The sequence below is a fragment of the Rattus rattus genome, chromosome 1 (genome assembly GCF_011064425.1).
Source record: "Rattus rattus isolate New Zealand chromosome 1, Rrattus_CSIRO_v1, whole genome shotgun sequence".
NCBI lineage: Eukaryota > Metazoa > Chordata > Mammalia > Rodentia > Muridae > Rattus > Rattus rattus.
Genome location: NC_046154.1, coordinates 27,498,631 through 27,516,638, shown reverse-complemented (window position 1 = coordinate 27,516,638; position 18,008 = coordinate 27,498,631). Strand labels below are relative to the sequence as shown.

Here is an 18,008-nt window from a genome sequence, read left to right as displayed (position 1 = left end):
CCTCCTAAGGCCCCCTGCTCTGTGTCAGGGCCTGCAGATGGGAGTCTGGGGCTCAGGCCGACAGATTGCTGAGAAGGGAGGCTCTTACTGGGCTCTCGGTGTCAGATCCCCTGACCCTCTGAGGTCAGTGTTGTTATTAAGCTTACATAAGCAAAGCCAAAGAGACCACAGCTCAGAGAAGTCGGCTTCCTGCCTAAGGTTGCACAGCTGCAGAAAGCCTGTGCTAGCATTTGGCGCCTTCTTGGTGTAGCTTGAGCCGCTCATCCTTTGGACGATCTATGTGGCTTATAGGAACCAGGATGAAGGTGGCTGGGGACAAGTGTGTTGGTTCCTAGGCAGGCTCTGAGCACTCTGCCAGTCAGACCTCCCTTGGTGTCTGATGTGAACCTTCTGTATGTGTCAGTTTCTACCTGGACACGGGGATGGTGGCTCCTGAGGCCTCTGCTGCTCAGAGCACCCAGAGTCCCCTGAAATGAAGTAGCTCTCCTCCTATGGGACAACAGACTGGGGGGAAGGATGGGACCTGAGGCCCTAGTGTGTGAACCCACATGAGGTAAATAACCTGACAGGCCCCTGTACAGTAGGGCGCGCCTGGGGTCTGGCTAATGTTGATTTTGTATTTTAGTCCTATTGCTGGGAGACTCAAGGCCAGTTGCTTTACCTCTCTGAGCTCTGGTTCCCATGTATGGAATGAGGATTAGCCCCCACCAGTGGGGTTTGTGGAGAGAATCTAGGCTGTATGTATCCAGAGAACCCAGGCCCACTATTCTTCACAGTAAGGGATGGAATGACACAGATGTCCTCCTGAAAAATGCCCAGGGGATGCACCAGGCTGCAGCGGGGGCCCTGTGTGTACTCTTGGAGGCTCAGGGGTTTCAGTCAAGGGTTCAAGCCCTGTTGGGACACACTGGTGGTCAGAAGTCTTAGTGTCTTTATCTGTGAGTGAGAAGAACCTGGGACCCAACATGGTCAGGCAAGCCCAAGCCAAGTGGGTCAAGCCAAGCCCACTGAGGCCGGAGGACAGGAGCTGGGGTTTCATGTGGGAGGATCATTAGGCAGAGGCTGGAAGACCCAGGCCTCCATGGGTGCTCCTCCTTTGCACAACTCAGGGCTGGGAATCAAGGAGCAGCGTGCCAGGGGGGTCTCAAGGGTGATCTCCAAAAGCTCGTGGCTGGGAGAGTGGGAGTTGCCTCAGCCTGGGCTGAGGGGTTCCCTAGCTTACCAGTGCTGGTCACTGTCTTTCATCCCAACACAGGAGACAGAATGTGTGCTGTGGAGCGGCTGCCTGTATCTCATGCCTGGATGGGCAGCTGGCGGGTGCCTATTTGTAGAACTATCATGGTGAGGGTGATGGCGGGGTGGGGAAGGGGGCAGCCAGGCCCACCAGCCTCTATCTGCAGCCAACTGTTTTTTTGGGAGGTGTCCACAAAGGAAGAGGGCTGAGGAAACCATTGGCCATCAGGTGGTGGGGGTCCTTAGGAAGCAGGCACAACGCTTAAAGCCAAGTGCTGGAAAACCACAGACCGACCCAGATAGCTGGCCGGCCACTTCAGCCTCTCTGAAATGTAACTTGGGGATGACACTTCCATAGCAGGTTCTGCTAGGCTGGCTGGACGCCATGTGTGTTTAATAGTCTCCCTTTGGAACTTGATGGTGAGGGTATTAACTGCGACAGTCCTAGGCCCAGTCTCCATTATGATGCCCCAGAGAGGTCATACTGCCTTTGTTTTGTCTGGAAGGGCAGACTGACAGAGTTGGTGCCTGGCCAGGGCCATTCAGTCATTGAGGGACAGAAGTACCCAGCAGTCACTTTAGCAGTCCAGCTGTCCCTCTCCTGGCAGTCAGTGGACAACTTTTCCCTTATTCTGGAATATTCTTTCAAAACAACTTTTTTTAGAAAAAAAAAATCTTCTGGGAAGCATTCAGGCCTTTTAGGGACCTAATTAAGCAGCATGGGCATGTGAGAATACACTTATTAACAGCTACATACTATTCCATGTATGCTGACTTATTTAGCAGTTCCCTATTGTTGAGAACAAACAACTGCTTCCAGTTCCCCTTTCTTATTCAGAGCACTGCCCTGGGGCTCCTGTTCTTGAGGCCCCAATTGCAGAAGGCTGGCAAGGTCCAGCTTAGAGGGGTCCTGACCTGGGTTTCATAGTCTGAGTTTTCCTTTGCACTTTACTGAGGGGGAGGAGGAGAAAGTTCTGTTTGCAAGCGGGGAGGAGCTCACGTGACCTGTGCACTGTTGGTTCACCACTGTTATGGATAGAGATTTGGGGGGCACCAGCAAGCTGGAGAAGGTGATAGAGGGAGGTTTTGCTGACACCCCCACCCCACCCCCATCCCCCTGGCACACAGAAGGGGAGGGGTGCAGTCACCATCTTGATTTCCTTTGCAGAGAAGTTGGCTGGCTGGGATGTGCTAGGTGGGGGTGAGGAGTGGGGAAAGGGGTTGGGGGGTAGGTGGGTTTTAGGGGGGCGGGAGCCGGTGGAAGCTGGGGTTGGGGGATGAGGGAGATGCTGGGGTGAAATGAGGAGGTGGGGGAGAAGTAGTGGGGGTGCATTTTCTGAACTCAGTGCTGCCCTGTGGGGGTGGGGTAGGGTGGGGGTGGGAAGCTGGGGCATAAGACTGGGAAGGGGTAGGACTGAGGTTATCCATACTGTCATTGTCACCCTGGCCATCCTTCTGCCCAGAGCCTGGCCACAGCCCACATTCCTGCAGAGAGTCTCTGGGTCTCCCGGGTGGAGTTGGTGAGCATGAGAGGCGCTGAGTTCTCACAGGGCTGAGGGCCTTTGGGGACGGAGCCCATGGGGACCCTGGGGGCTACTCTGGACCGCTCCTCTCCCCTCCTGTCTATCTCTGCATCTGCTGGGAGAAGGACTTGAACACTCTGATCTCTCAGGCCTAGTTTAGACGTGAAACTGAGATCTGGTGTGGGAATATCAGCCACAGACAGTCAGGACCAACAACAGTCTGACTGGCAGCACAGACTTCCTATGTGCTGCCTCACTGGATTCTCACAACAGCTGTATGAAGCATGCATTATTGTTGTCACTGTTTAGCCAAATACAGGCTCAGAGAGGTTATATAACTTGCCCAGAGACACCCAGCAAACAAATAGAGCTTGACTTGAACCCAAGACTTTCTGAGCCCAATGCTGGGCTCTCAGCCCCAGCTCACATTGTCTCTGGTCACCAGGACAGTGGAGCCCTAATCTGGCTAACTGGGGGAAGGAAGCTGGGGCAGAATTAATTACACTTGATTTTGTTCTAGCTTTTGCAGCCTGATTAGCAGGGTGCTGGGTTCCTGGCCCCCGGCGGCTGACCTAATTTATGTGTCTGAATGCTTCTGCACCTTACTCTGCCCTTCGTCCTCCAGTCTCTCTCTCTCTTTAGTCCTCTGTGTGGCTTTGGCAACGTTATTCAACTTCTCTGGGTATCAGCAGTTCCCTCTGCAGCTGTCTCCTCCAGGACGACGCTGTGGCTTCACTTCTGTAATTGTGGAGAGATTAACACAACTGGTAATCAATCATTACTCACCCACCCACCCACCCACCCACAACCCTGTTCCTGCTTTGCACAGCCCTGGCTACCCCTCCCAGTGGCTTAAAGATTCCTGCTCTTACCCTCTCATTTCACAGATGAGGAACTGAGGGCCCTGTCTCTCTACAAGGTGGAGGAGGAGGTGAAGAGGGTTCCTTGGGACTTTGTTGGTGACTTGGAGAGGGTTCTGAGTAAGGGGTGTCTCAGAGGTAGTGGTCAGTTGCTGCTGTGGGCTATGGGGACATTTCTGACTTGAGGCTCCAGATGCTTAGTCTTGGGCAGGAAATCTGAGGAGACGGGGTTGCCGGCAGGAGGAAGCCTTCTGTCCAGGCATTTGGAAGCCCAGCAACTCCCACAGCTCCATGACACTCGGGAGAGAGGCCTGTGGCTGTCTAGGGGAGCTTGCTTGCCACCGGGCCAGGACCCCACATCCCTGGACAGGGGCCTGGGTGTCTTTGAGGCCTGAGGCTGTCGTTCAGTTCCAGATGAATGTGATAAGGAGGGGTGGAACATTGTAGCCGATCACAGGCACATGAGTTTGTGCTGACCCTGGGGGTTGCATCTCTGGGAGTCCAGAGGGACCTGCTCTAGGAGCGAGGGGCCTGTGTCGTCTGTGGGGAGGGTGTGTGCTGTGAAGCAGATTCAGTCACTGAAGCCAACCTTGGTGGGTAGGTGGGGCTGCAAGCACAGGTAGATGCTGAATTGCTGGGGTGGGTGTCCGACTGGGCAAATGGGGCTGGCCACACGTGTAGGAACCCTGGGCTCTGGCTGAACATGGGGTTGGGTGGCCTGGAACACTCAGAGAGAAGGACTGCATGAGGGTGGTGCTCATGCCTGGGTCGTTGGCTAGCCTTGCTGTCTGGCTCTGTAGAGTGAAGATAACAACCCTCCCATCCAGGGGATGATGATGCTGATGCTGATGATGACGATGATGGTGATGATGATGACGGCGGTAGCCTGATACCCAGGTCCCCAGTGGCAGGAAGGAGGATGTTCTACTGGCTGTTTGCCTTGTGTTGGCCCTGGAGGAAAACATGTCAGGGGTACTTCTTCCCTTCATGGTGCGTGCTGGACCAGGGGGTCGTGCCGTGACATGCAAGTGTGAAGGGATTGGATTCAAGTTGTAGTGTGTGTGTTTGAATGGAGCAGGCAGTGGAACAAGAGTGCCATGTGGCCTAGGGGACGTGTGTGTCCATGGAGGTGACACTTGGCACCTGTGGTCCCGAGCCTGCTGATGTTTGTGGAGCACCTGTAGGGGTGAGTCATTCCTTCATGAGTTCCCTAAGGTATGTGCACAACTGGGACAAGACTGTGCTGGCAGACGCCACTAATAAACTCTACTGGGCATGTGCATTGGGGGGTCTGTCAATGCCGCTTTTAACTGTGTCCATTGGGTCGTGTGTCTGCTGAGGTATTGGTGTGAAGGAGTGTGTGCATGTGTGTACCAGTGTATGTATGAGTATGCATGTCCATATATGTGTTTGTGTGTGTGCTAAAGGATGTGTGTCCACTTGTATGTGTGTGTGTGTGTGTGTGTGATGGGGGTGTGCTGGGGTTGTGCTGGGGTTGTGTAGTTTGTGTCTATGTGCACATTAGGCTGTATCTCCTCTCAGTCACTTGTTGGGACATGAGTGTCTGCAGGCTGCTCAGTCACAGGGTTTGTAGACGGTTTCAGTGGAGAGTCACAGGGAGGGTCAGACAGAGAGGCCAACAGGGCCCACGGCACTAGGACTCTATTCTTTAAGGGGGTGACATCAAGTGTGAAGTCAGGCCAATGCAGATGCCATTCAGGGGTGAGATGCTGTCTTTGCCTCCCCTCAGTTAGTGACATTTAAAGCTTTCTTCACTGCCACCTTTCTTCACTGCCCGCCAACCCCCCCAACTCCCCGCCCTTCTGCTGTCCCCTGGGAGCTGAGCTACCAGCATCCCTAGTGTCCTGCAAGCCTCCTCCTCCTCCTCCTCCTCCTCCTCTTCCTCCTCCTCCTCTCCCTCCTCCTCCTCCTCCTCTTCCTCCTCTTTTTCCTCCTCCTCATCCGACCCACAGGGTGACCTCAGGGTGACTGGGCTATGGGCTAGGCCCCTGGCCGGTTCAAGCATCTCGTTCTAGCGGAAGGATGTCTGGTGGAGGCATGGTGGGGAAATCATGCCTCTTAAGGTTGCCTCTTCCCAGCAGCCTCTGATGAGTGAGACTAAATTGAGATGTGAGATTCCACCTCCCCCCCCCCCAAACGTTCTCACCTCCCCTTCTCCCCAGCCCTGACTGCTCTGGCCTTCCCCCTCTCCATCCCTCCTGTCCTCTGATCCTTCCCCATCTCCCTCTCCCACTCTGCAGCTCTGTGGGGAGCTGCAGCTCCTGGTCCTTAGCATGGAGAATATGGTTGCCATGGCAACCGTTGTCATGTCAATGGCTACTGAGCCAGGATGAATAGTATCTAGGTGAGTGCTACCTGAGTGGAGGCTGATGGGTTCATGAGAGGCTATATGCTCCTTTCTGAGCTCAGAGCTGCATGCAATACCCCCCACCCCTCGCAACTTCTCTCACAGGCCCCCAAAGACATGCGGTCTGTTGCCTTCAATGGCTGCCTCTAGGTGAGTGTGTGTTGGTACATGTTTGTGTCTCTGGCTGTATCAATTGCAGGGTCCTTGTAGCTTTGGAACTGTCTCTGGGTTGATGCAAGCCCTTTTTGGCCACTGAGGAGCCTTGAGGAATCCCCATTTTGACTCCTGTGTTCGCTCATATTTTGGGTCCCTGGAATGACAGATCTCTTAGAACATTCCTTCTCAGCCTGCTTCAACAGAACTTAGTCCTCATCCTGCTGTGTGACATCAGGTTACTGGCTGGACAATGAGAGGGACAGGTGCTTAAAGCCCCCACAGGATTCTAGCTTGTAGGAGATGTGGCTCTTACAGTCCAGGACCTGGGAAGTGTGGGCTGGGCAGAAATGGGAGCTGGTGGGGGTAACAATGGGCTTGCTCTGAGCTCCTGGGATGTCTACAAAGGAGGAAGACCCAGTGATTAGTCACGGGGCAATTACACTAATTGTTCCATCCCATGACTCACTCGTATAAAGTAAATACTGATTAATTCATTACTTCCAGACGTGTGTGTGTGTGTGTGTGTGTGTGTGTGTGTGTGTGTGTGTGTGTGTGTGTGGTATATGAGGGGTATCTCCTGGCTCCCTGCCCTGGCTGCCTTGGCTGGGGCTCTGGAGCAGGTGCTGGGGGCTGGGGGCAGGAAGCCAGGACTAAGAGCCTCTCTTTGGCTCTGCATGAATTCGACAAGGGTCTGTAAGCGGCAGGGGTGTGAGATGCTGAATGTAAATGTAGTTCCTGCCCTTCTCACACACCTTCCACTGCTCCCCACTGCCAGCTGGGGCAGATACCCAGGCACTACCCGAGAAACCCACCCACTGGCTAGCCACTGGGCCCTCTGTGACCAGCCTAGTGACTTTGTGTCCACACCTCTAGCCATTCCAGGTCCTAACTCCAAATCGGTCATCCTAAGCCTCCTCAGTGCCAGGAACCTTGCTAGTCAGGACAACCACCATCTTGGAGCATCTTATTGTAGACGGTGAATGGGAACAGCCCCTTAACACTGGTATTTCAAAGCAAACTGCTCACGAACTTCAGGCATCATGACTTGGGAGCGTGGGATGCCTTTCAAAAGAAGTAACACTGGAGGTGGCTTGGGAAGAATGCTCTAGGCAGAGAAACCAGGGGCTGTGGAGGGTGCTGGGTGAACCTGCATGGTAGGCAAGGCCAGCCCAAGGGAGGCAGCTGCATTGACCAACCCCAGAGTGTATTAGGTTTCTCTTACCTAGGGTGCCTTTCTCCTTGGATTTTGGTTATAAGACGTAAATGTCGTAGGCTTCAAATCCTAATACCAGGAGCTTCCCCTCAAAGCTCTGATGGTGGGGACCACAGCCGGGGTAAGTCAGGCAAGTCAAGGCCACTTATCAGTCTTTGGGAATCTTTGAGGTTCTAGGTGCTGGCTCCAACTGTGAGCTTATTAGGAAGACTACAGTTAGAGCTGAGAACAGCAGCTTCAGGCTTCCCAAGTTCTGACCTGGAAGGGTTCTTAGGCCTGGAGAGCTAGATGCTTGGAGAAGCAATGGAGATAGAAGTACTATGGGGCTCGTGCTGATCTGGGCATATACTGTGGGGTAGGCCAGGCGGCAGCTAACTTTCCGTTAAGAGAAGGGGCTTGGCTGGCTCAGCATGGACATTCCTCTTCTCCCTTCCCCTCCTTATTCTGGTATTTCTCTCCTGGGTCCTCAGCTTCCCTAGCATCCATGTCTGTCTTATAGAACTATCTCTCTGCCCTTGCCAATTTTGGTGTCATTTGGATCCCAAACCTCCTTTCATTCCTAGCCCTCTGGGCACTGGAGCCTCAGTTTCCTCATCTGTGAGTTGGGCTGGTGGCTGCCACCTGAAGTCACTTATCTGGAGGCCCCGATGGGATCCTGTCTGTGGGCACTGTTCACACGGAGGTGACGGTGAGCCTGTGTTGAATCTGCCAACCAGGCCAATCTTAATACCAGGCCAATCTTGGGATAGTGGAGGGAGCCATTTTTTTGTTTACCGAACACACAAACAGAATGAACAACCCGTCCAGTCTAAGAACGACCTGTCTTGGTTTCAAACTCAGCACTGCATGCTCCGAGCCCATTCTCCTGTGTAGGGGTTCTCATGGCTGGGGATGGGGGGGTCGGCAGCTGATGGTCCCTAGTGGCAGCTGGCAGGTAAGGGAGAGAGCTCTTCTACCGTGGCCTTGGGTAGGTGGGAAGTGGCCATCCGCCAACACCCAGCTCTCTGTAGCCCATATGGGACACTCTGCCCTTAAATGTGTCTGCTGTCTCTTGGGCCTGTATGGGCCAATATCTTGGGTGCCTAGCCCTGTGCATGTCTGCACCCTCCCAGGCTCAACGCTGGCGCAATGAGAACTTCGAGAGGCCGGTGGATCTTGAGGGCTCAGGGGACGACGACTCGTTTCCTGATGATGAACTGGATGACCTCTACTCGGGGTCGGGCTCTGGCTGTAAGTAATCCCAGGTCTCCCTGCCTGTCTTTAGTATCTAGCACCAGCCCAGAAGACTTTAAGGTCATTTGAGTGAGTCCTGCCACTGTATGGAGATCAAGACCTCAAGAAGGAGGAGGGCAGAGCAACCTTCTGGTAGGGAGAAGGCTTAGGGAAGCCTTCAGAGGCCAGGACCCTTGTCCCTGTATCTGATGTGTAGCCTGGGCCTGGGCCTAGCCCCGTGTCTTGTTGAATAAACATAGATAGCCAATCAGTGTTCCCAGCTCAGCACCCATTATATTCGGAGGGCCAGGGGAAGCCCTCATCAGGGACGAACTTTTCGGTCCCATCTGGAGCGGGTGACCCTTTGAGTCCATCAACAGTAGGCAGGCTCAAGTTGAGATAGGGCTACGGTGGGCTTCAGGGGCGTGGGATTGGCCTGCTGGCTCTGTCTTCAGTCAACTGTGAATCAGGCAGGATGACAGTGGATGCAGCAGCTCTGTCAGAGCCTTGTGGCCAGGAAGCCAAGTGACTTCCAACCTCTTGAAACTCCCATATTTCTATGTGCTGAGGAGTTAACCTTCCTCTCATAGGCTCTGGGAGGTGGGGACAGGAAGTCAGTATGGTCATGAAGCTGGTAACTGAGGGAGCGTGTGGAGATGGGCCCAGCCAGGGGATGCCTGTGTGACCGCTGTTCCAGGCTCATGGCTTCCTGAACTTAGCTCTGCCTCTAGTTTCCCTCCAGTGTCTGCTTTAAGCCTCTTCCTCAGGAACCTGGGCCCTCCTCACTCGGCCTGCTCAGCCCTCATGACCCTGATTTGCCATGGCCTCTCCTCAGGTCTCCTAACTCCAAGCCCCTCATCTTATCCCTCCCTGAGTTGCCCCTGTGGCCTGGGAAGGGTGCTGTGCAAGAAGGCCCCATCCCCTCTGGCGATCTGCTCATGTCTGGGAGGTGCTTGCTTGGGAGTCTCTGCTGCCATGGGTTTGTGTGGGGTATGTCCTCAGGTCCCTTCCCACGAGGTCAGGCCTCGCTCTCCTGTAACCCTGACTGAATTCCAGACAGAGGCTTCAGTCAGCCGTCGTTAGGCCTCAGGAAGAGTGAGTTGGCAGAGTCAGGGCAGGCGGTCTGGAGGTCATGGCTCCCTCAAGGATTTTTGACTAGGCCCTGGCTAGCTCATCTGCTCAAGCCTCTTCCTTTCTGTCTTGTTTTCCTGGGGAAATTGCTCAGAGAGGTGGGGTGTCCTCCTGGGACGGCAATGGCTGCCTGGGAACCTGGCAGTGAGGAACACCCACTCCCCAGGGCTTTCCTTTCCCCACCCCCCAGACTTCGAGCAGGAGTCCGGCCTTGAGACAGCCATGCGGTTCATTCCTGACATGGCCCTGGCTGCACCCACCGCACCTGCCATGCTACCCACGACCGTTATCCAGCCCGTGGATACCCCGTTTGAGGAACTCCTTTCTGAGCACCCCGGCCCCGAACCAGTCACCAGTCCCCCACTGGTGACAGAGGTGACAGAAGTTGTGGAAGAGCCCAGTCAGAGAGCCACCACTATCTCCACCACCACATCTACCACTGCAGCCACCACCACAGGGGCCCCAACTATGGCCACAGCACCTGCTACAGCAGCCACCACTGCCCCTAGCACTCCCGCGGCACCCCCTGCCACGGCCACCACGGCTGACATAAGGACCACCGGTATACAAGGGCTGCTGCCTCTTCCCCTGACCACGGCTGCCACAGCCAAGGTCACTACCCCAGCAGTACCCTCACCGCCCACTACTGTGGCTACCTTGGACACAGAGGCCCCGACACCTAGGCTGGTCAACACAGCTACCTCGCGGCCACGAGCCCTTCCTCGGCCAATCACCACCCAGGAGCCTGAAGTTGCTGAGAGGAGTACCCTGCCGTTGGGGACCACCGCTCCTGGACCCACAGAGGTGGCTCAGGTAAGGACAGTGGGTGAGGGGTTAGTGTGGGCAGAGGTGGGTTGGCCAGGGACCAGGAGGTGCCATTGGTGAACTAGGCAAGGTGGGCCTGGTGTGTGTGCTGGGTAGGAGCTCCTGGATGGGGTTAGGGGAGGTCAGAGAGCCAAGGCATCTGAGTAATGGCTGCTTTTGAGCCTAGGCACCAATTAGGTGGATTTCTGGGGCAGAGTTCGGGAACAGTGAGTGTGCCTGGCTGGGGGTCTATGTCCAGAGCAGCGTTAAAAGATTGCCAGCCAACCCGGTGTGGTGGTACACAATTTTTTTTTTCCTCCGGAGCTGGGGACCGAACCCAGGGCCTTGCGCTTCCTAGGCAAACACTCTACCACTGAGCTAAATCCCCAACCCCGGTGGTACACAGTTTTGATCCCAGCACCCTGGAGGCGGGGGTTGGGGGGCAGATCTCTGAGTTCGAGGACAGTCTGGTCTACAGAGTGAGTCCCAGGATGGCCAGAGGTAGACCCTATTGTCATCTGCCATCTTTTTTCTCTTTAGTCTTAGCACATTAGCTGGTGGTTGGTGCTTTCTATGTCTTCATTTCTTTATCTATGAGAGGAAGACCAGAGAAGGTACACACACCTAGCACTGAGGAAGCTGAGGCAGGAGGATTGCTGCAAGTTCAGATCAGCCTGGGCTACACAGTAAGACAAGAAGAAGAAGGGGGAGGAGGAGGAGGAGGAGGAAGAGGAGGAGGAGGAGGAAGAGGAGGAGGAGGAAGAGGGGGAGGAAGAGGAGGAGAAGGAAGAGGAAGAAGAAGAAGCAGACGATGATGAGGACAGAAACAGAGAGATAGGGAGAGAGGCCTGCCGTGGTCTGCACATGGTGTTTCCTGACCATTTAGTTCTTAGAATTCTGGAACAGTCCACAAGCCAGCTGCTTGACTGTTGTCATGGCCATATTCATCATTGTCATTATAGTGGCCTGAGGATGACTGAGTGGGTGTTACAGGGAGCACCTCACTGCAGCCAGTGCAGGCCACTATCCCTGAATACTTCTCTAGCCCCGCCCCCTCCTGCCATGCTGACTGATAGGTATTTCTCTAGCCCTGTCCCCTCCCACCATGCTGACTGGTCCCCTCTTTTTACAAGTGAGGCAAAGGAAGCCATGTTTCTAGGTTCCTCAGGTAGTAGTTGAATCAGGCTTCAAATTCTGACTGGCTGGGGACTCTTGAGGTGGGCTCCTAAGGCTGGGGACTCCTGACCTGGGGGGCTCCTGAGCTGGGAGCTCCTGAGGCTGACCAGTGTCCAGGGCTAGGGTTAAGCTAGGTGGGGCATGGGGATTGAAGGAAAGACCATGATAAGGGTGGAGGGACTCCAGGGGACTCCAGGGGACTGCAGTCTGGCCTGTGCATCACACTATGGATGTGCACAGGAAACCCAAGGTAGTGTTACCTGCCTGCGATTCCAGCATCTGGGCGGTGGAGGCAGGAGGATTAGAAGTTTAAAGTTCTTCCCTGTGGAGCCAGTTCTAGGTCAGCCTGGGCTATATGAGACCTTGACTGGAAAAAGTGTTTCCTAGCACCAGGCCGGAAGGGAACACGGTGAGTATGGAGAGCCGCAGAGCAGCCTGCCTTCAACCTTGCAGGGGCCTTAGGCTGAGGAGCCGACTTTTGGAGCCCTTCAGACCCTCTCAGGCTCCAGCCAGTCCCATAAGACACAGACCCAGGCCCTTCCCTCAGAGAGGGAGCCTTTCAGGGAGGGGGAACAATAGTAGGGTGTGGCCCAGAAGCAGAAGCAGGTGTAGGAGGTTTGGGGACAGCAGCTCCGACTTGGCAGGTTTGCTCGTGAACTGGCCGCCATATACTTACGCCGTATATGTGAGGACAGAGCCATGCTAGCAAGCTCCAGACAAACCCCCGCTCCTGGACAGGAATCCACCAAGAATTGTTCTAAGGCAGCTGGAGAGGAAGTCATGGGGACAGGATGTGGCCAGGATGAGAACACTCCGAGGTCCGGTAATTGGAAGTGCAGACGAGTCCGAGAGATCCTGATTTTAGTTCTGCTCCCACCGTGTATGAGCTGTGTGTCCCCGAGAAAGTCGCGACACCTCTCTGGGCTTGTTTACCACTCCGTAAACTGAGGATACTAATCCCTTCTTCAAGGTGCAGGTTTGCGTGTATGGAGTACCTAACCCCAAGTCATACTACCGTTTCTGCAGACCCCAACTCCAGAGTCCCTTCTGACCACAACCCAGGACGAGCCAGAGGTGCCAGTAAGCGGGGGGCCCAGCGGGGACTTTGAGCTGCAAGAAGAGACCACACAGCCGGACACGGCCAATGAAGTGGTGGCTGTGGAAGGAGCCGCGGCCAAGCCATCACCTCCACTGGGGACACTGCCCAAGGGTGCCCGCCCAGGCCCTGGCCTCCACGACAACGCCATCGACTCAGGCAGCTCTGCTGCCCAGCTCCCTCAGAAGAGCATACTAGAGCGGAAGGAGGTGCTCGTAGGTGAGGCCAGGCTCCAGGCCTGGGGCAAGGCAGGGTGTGGGGTTCCCGTGAGGCTAGAAGGGAAAGCAGGGTTTTACCCCTGAACCTCTCCTCCCACTCCTCTCTTCATTCTCTGCTCTCTCTCTAGAACTCTCTTTATACCCTCTGACCCCTCCATAGACTGACTTAGGAACCTTGCTTTTTGGAGTCAACCCAGTTGACCCTGAGGGACCTTTCTTCCTAGGTGCTACTCTCTCACCTGTCTTTTGGTTTGACCTTTAACCCAGCTTTGACCTAAGACCTTGAAGGCTTTACCCTGGTGGGACCTGCGATCCCACTGGCTCTCCTATCAAGGTTCCCATCTCCTCATGGAGACAGCGGGTGCTGGTCTGGCAGTGTTGGGGAGGGGCCTTCCCTTCCTAATAGCTTAAGGCTGCGGAGCATCTGATGTTTGACAGGGTCGCCGCCTCCATCGTAGGGATGTGGATTCATTGTTGAGCCATTGGAAAGGAGCTGGGAATTGTAAGTGGTACCAGCAGCGTCCTCTCCCGTATTCTCTCTCTGACTCCAGGTCCGGGAGGATCTCTAGGCTGCTGGCACCTGAACCCTCTTCGTTGCCTCTGGGTCTTGACCTCTGTGTCTTTCTCCACAGCTGTGATCGTAGGTGGCGTGGTGGGCGCCCTCTTCGCTGCCTTCCTGGTCACGTTGCTCATCTACCGCATGAAGAAGAAGGACGAAGGCAGCTACACCTTGGAAGAGCCCAAGCAGGCAAGCGTCACATACCAGAAGCCCGACAAGCAGGAGGAGTTCTACGCTTAGCAGAGAGAGCCACAGTGCCTCCTGCAGCCTCGACTCCGCCTTGCCCAGTCCCTGTCCCAACAACAGCCCAGGCCCAATCCTGGGCCTGGGCCTGGGATGGAGCCTGGCCCTGCTTCCTTCTGCTCAGGCTGCTAGCTTAACACAGACTGTCCTAAGGAGCAGAGGCGCCACCATCTGCCCCAGACTGTGCCCGTATGACCCCTTCTCTAGGCCCATTCCCTCCAGCCTGGGGCTTCAGGATCTTGTGTCCCATGGACAAGAGGAAGGAAGCCCTGGTTGCTGGTTGAAACATGGGCGGGGCCAGGGTTAAGATGGCCCACAGTGCTTGCTGATGTCCTCTTCACGCAGAGGCCACCATGCTGGCTTCTAGAACCAATACATGGTACATCTAGCCCTCCAATTCAACATCATCCGGATGCTGAGGCCTCGAGCTGCTGTCCCAAGGCCTCTCTCGACAGGAGGGTGTCCTTTGTCACCAGCCTGAGTCGTCGTGGGGTCACCGCCCCCTCTCCCCTGCCTAATGCACATGTCCCCAGGCTGCACCTCTTTCTGCACCTCCTCCCAGGGAAAGGGCTTCCTCAGTGCACAGGGCAGCCAGTGGTAAGGGAGGCCACTCTAGCGTCCCTCCTGAGAGGGGATGCCACATCGCCTTTGTCAACCACTGCTATAATCCTATAATGCATTCACACAGGAGACAAAAACATACCCAGTCCTGACCACCCGGCCAGCGAGACATCACACATACGCACCACCTTCACGCAGTGCTCAGACATCCTGACGCTTCTGCCACGTAGGCCACTGTCATCGTCACCAGTGGCAACCCCGCCACCTTCCTCCCACTCTCTCTTTACACACATTGGTCCTGCATCTGGCTCCTCTAACCATCCGGGTCACTGAGGAAGGCAGGACCGAGTTGTAGGCATCAGCCCATATTGGGTCCCCCAGAGTCACCCTATTCCACTTGGTCCCCACCATGACACCTATACCAGCCACACTGATGCTGATCCCAGCTGATGTCAGTCACAACCCCACACAGATGCAGGCTCGCCCTCCCCACTGTGGCTCATAGAGAAGTTTTGGGCTAGCCTCTACCAGCCAAGTCTGAAGGAAGAAGGGAGCTAGGGTCTCCCAGGACCAAGGAGCTGTGTGGGTTGTCCCTGGTCTCTATGTATCTCCTTTCTGCTCTGAGCCAGGAGCTGTCTCTGCCTCCCAGGACACGTGTCTCCAAAGTGCCTGCGAGGGCGGGCTCCGCCCAGGCCCTCTGTGTCCCCTGCCCTGCCCTGGCCTGGTGAGACCGACCTCAGGCCTACCTACTCTGGGTCCTCTCTGTGGACACAACTGACCAGGCAACTTGGCAGTTCTGGCTACAACTGGATGGACCCATACTCCAGCAGGCTCATCCCAATGCTGTAGGCCCCGAGAGTCATTGATGGGGACAAGGGTGTCACAGGCCTCCAGTCTACCATCCTGTCTCTGTTATTCTTAGACGTGGGGCTATTCCAGAGGTATTTTAAGTGTGGGATCACCGTTCTCTTTGTGAGAGGGGTGTGCCGAGGGAATTCTCAGCACCAAAGGGACGCGGCTTAGGTAGTGATTAGCGGGCACCCCTCTGCCATCTCTCAATGTCCCAGACTCAGTCAGGTGACCACATGGTTTCTGTTTCATTTTAAAGATTCCCTGACAGCAGAGTTGGGCAGAATGAAGAACCACATCTGGGAAATGGGGACAGGATCTAGGCACAGCTTGTCTTTCTGGGGTGGGGGGTGTCCCCTGTCAGGCTCTGTTCTGTCTTCCAAACCCCCAGGATTCTTTCAATGGGGCTTTAGAGTTTTGTTAAGGAAGCCAGTTGGCCAGGACTTTAAGGAGGGGAAGAAATGAGAGGTGTCCTAGTCCCATGAGGCATGGAGGAGGGGGCTTGGCCGAGATCTTCCCTGCAGCAGGAGGGCTGGGTAGGGAGGAGAGGAGCGCCAGTGTCCCAGACCTTCCCACTCCTCCCTGGTAAGCTGCAGTCTTGGGAACTAGAGCTTTGGAGAGAAAGGCTCAGGAGGTGGGGGATGCAGCCTCCAGGGGCTCATCCCTAGGGGACACCGGGACCAGAGCAGGAGGCCCTGGCTTCTTCTGTGTTGGGCTAGAGCTCACTCCTCACTGTTCAGGGTGGCTCCAGCCCTGGGGCTGTGGGTTTGGTCTCCGGGACCAGCACTCTTTCTGTGTCAACATTTGAAAGAAGAGACTGTGGGTCTTGAGTATGGGGTCCAGGCCCCAAGGCCAGTGTCTTAGGTTTTATGCCCATGACGTGTGACCTAAAGGTTAAGGGTGTGAGCAGCCCAGATACACTGGGCTAGCCTGGTGAGGCCAGGACGATTTAAGAGAACTCAGTTCCAAGGGTGAACTGAACTCTTCCTAGTGCAATGTGGGTGCGGGGTTCCCACCCTGCCCCAGAAATAGTGCAGTACGTGCGGGGCCTGCCCAAAGGAATCCGGAGACACCTCAGTGCTCCTGGGTAGGTATTCAGGATGCCCGCATGCCTGGGAGCATGGTGCATTCTGAATCAGAGGAGTTGGTGTCCTGGACCTCTCCACGCCCTGGTTTCCTAGGGAGTAAGACATGCTGGGGCCAGAGAGCTGAAGAGCTAGGCTTCGTCTCTCTCGGGGGCCAGACTAGGGACTCTCTATGGGCAAGGTTGATTCCCTTTGACTGCCAGAGGCAAGTGGGTGACAGCCAGAACTGGCTGAGCTGACCTGCAGCAAGAGCCTAGGATGCTGGGGCCAGATCTCCCTGGGCTTGGCCTCCAGGCTGGGGCTCGAGCCACACAGAGAAGAGCCAATGCTGCTTTCGGGGCAGGGGTGGCTGCCTGGTCTGCCCTGGCCTTCTCCTGGGATGGACCTCCCCAGACTTGGTGTCTGTAAATAGAAGCCCACACTGTACAGATCTACAGAGAGGCCCAAACTGGGCCCTGGAGTCACCATTCTGAGGGGCTGATGGCCTGGCTTCCCCCAGGGGCCCTCTGGGTGCTTGGGTATGCCTGGCCCCGGCGTGGTGAATGCATGTAAATACTTTTCGTAGACAGTGTGGCTCCAGAGAGCCCCCTGAGACAGTGTCCCCCTCCCCACCTCTACTGGTTCATCCTCTCTCCTGTACAGAGCCCTCCCAGCCTCTGGGCCACCAGGAACAGGGGCTTCCTCCCTTCCCTAGGCTTCCCTACCCGTCCTTTCCCTATAACCTGTTTATTAACCAACCCTGTCCTGAGTTCATGGCCAAAACGTACATAAGAAAAGGAGGAAGGGTCAGATGGATAAAGATAAAGATACCAAGGCCTGGTCCATCCTAGCATGGGCGCTCGTCCACCCCTGACTTGGGAAGGACAGGGCTTGCTTTGTTTTGTTTTCTGTTTGTTTCGTTTTTGTTTTTTTAACATTTCCCTGTGCTGTGCCCATTTATAAGAGGGAATAAAATTAAGCTGAAAGATGCTGTGTGGTGGCCCACGTGTGACATGAGTAGGGGATTGGTTTGGGAGGGACAGCCTATGCTCACCTTGTGTCCCAGCCACTGTCCTCTGGGGAGATGGAGAATGACCCAGGGCTATAGGATAGCATCCACATGGGAACCATGAGGTAAACACTGTGGTTGGTTGAATGAGGGGAAATGGTGTATATGACTGCAGTTGGGGCACTGGGTGGGGGGTTTGCTGTTCATCCCCTAGGGGAGACTCCAACTTGAGGCTGCAAAAAGAATCTCAGCCTAAAGGATGTGGGAATTGGAGCCCTGCATGAGGGGAGACTCTGCCCTTGGGGTCCGATATGCTCATTCTTGTTGCTTTTTGTTTTTGTGCTTTTTGCTTTTGGAGACGGGTCTCACTGTGTAGCATAGTCCAGGCTGGCTTTGAACTCACAGAGTTCTGCCTGCCTCTGCCTCCCGAGTGCTGGGATTAAAAGCATGAACCACCAGCACGCTGCTGACATATCCATTCTTATGTCCAGGTGGTGGCATTTCCCAGCCTCGGGCCTGGCCTTGGGCGCTCCAAGTCTGTTTCCCTCACCACCAAGTGTCCCCTGTGGAGGGGGAGAGGGCTCCGTGAGGGACTCAACACAATGTTCCTCGTTGCTAACTTGCTCAAGGTGTTTTTGAAGGCAGCGTGGGGACAAGAGCAGGACTCGGAGACCACAAGTTTCTGTGGCCCGGATCACTGGGTGCAGGCAGGGCAAGGCTCCTTCTAACCTCT

The 18,008-nt window shown here is 55.3% G+C and overlaps 1 protein-coding gene across 1 annotated transcript in view; it reads left to right on the top strand.

Moving 5' to 3' along the window:
- Sdc3 (syndecan 3) overlaps positions 1-17,257 on the top strand; it is a 32,901-nt gene extending 15,644 nt beyond the window's left edge. Inside the window, exons 2-5 of the mRNA XM_032896947.1 lie at positions 8,466-8,583; positions 9,887-10,509; positions 12,703-12,991; positions 13,623-17,257. Of these exons, the coding sequence (XP_032752838.1) occupies positions 8,466-8,583; positions 9,887-10,509; positions 12,703-12,991; positions 13,623-13,789 (1,197 nt within the window). The 3' untranslated portion in view covers positions 13,790-17,257. The remainder of the gene's footprint in view (positions 1-8,465; positions 8,584-9,886; positions 10,510-12,702; positions 12,992-13,622) is intronic.
- Positions 17,258-18,008: the final 751 nt, after the last annotated feature.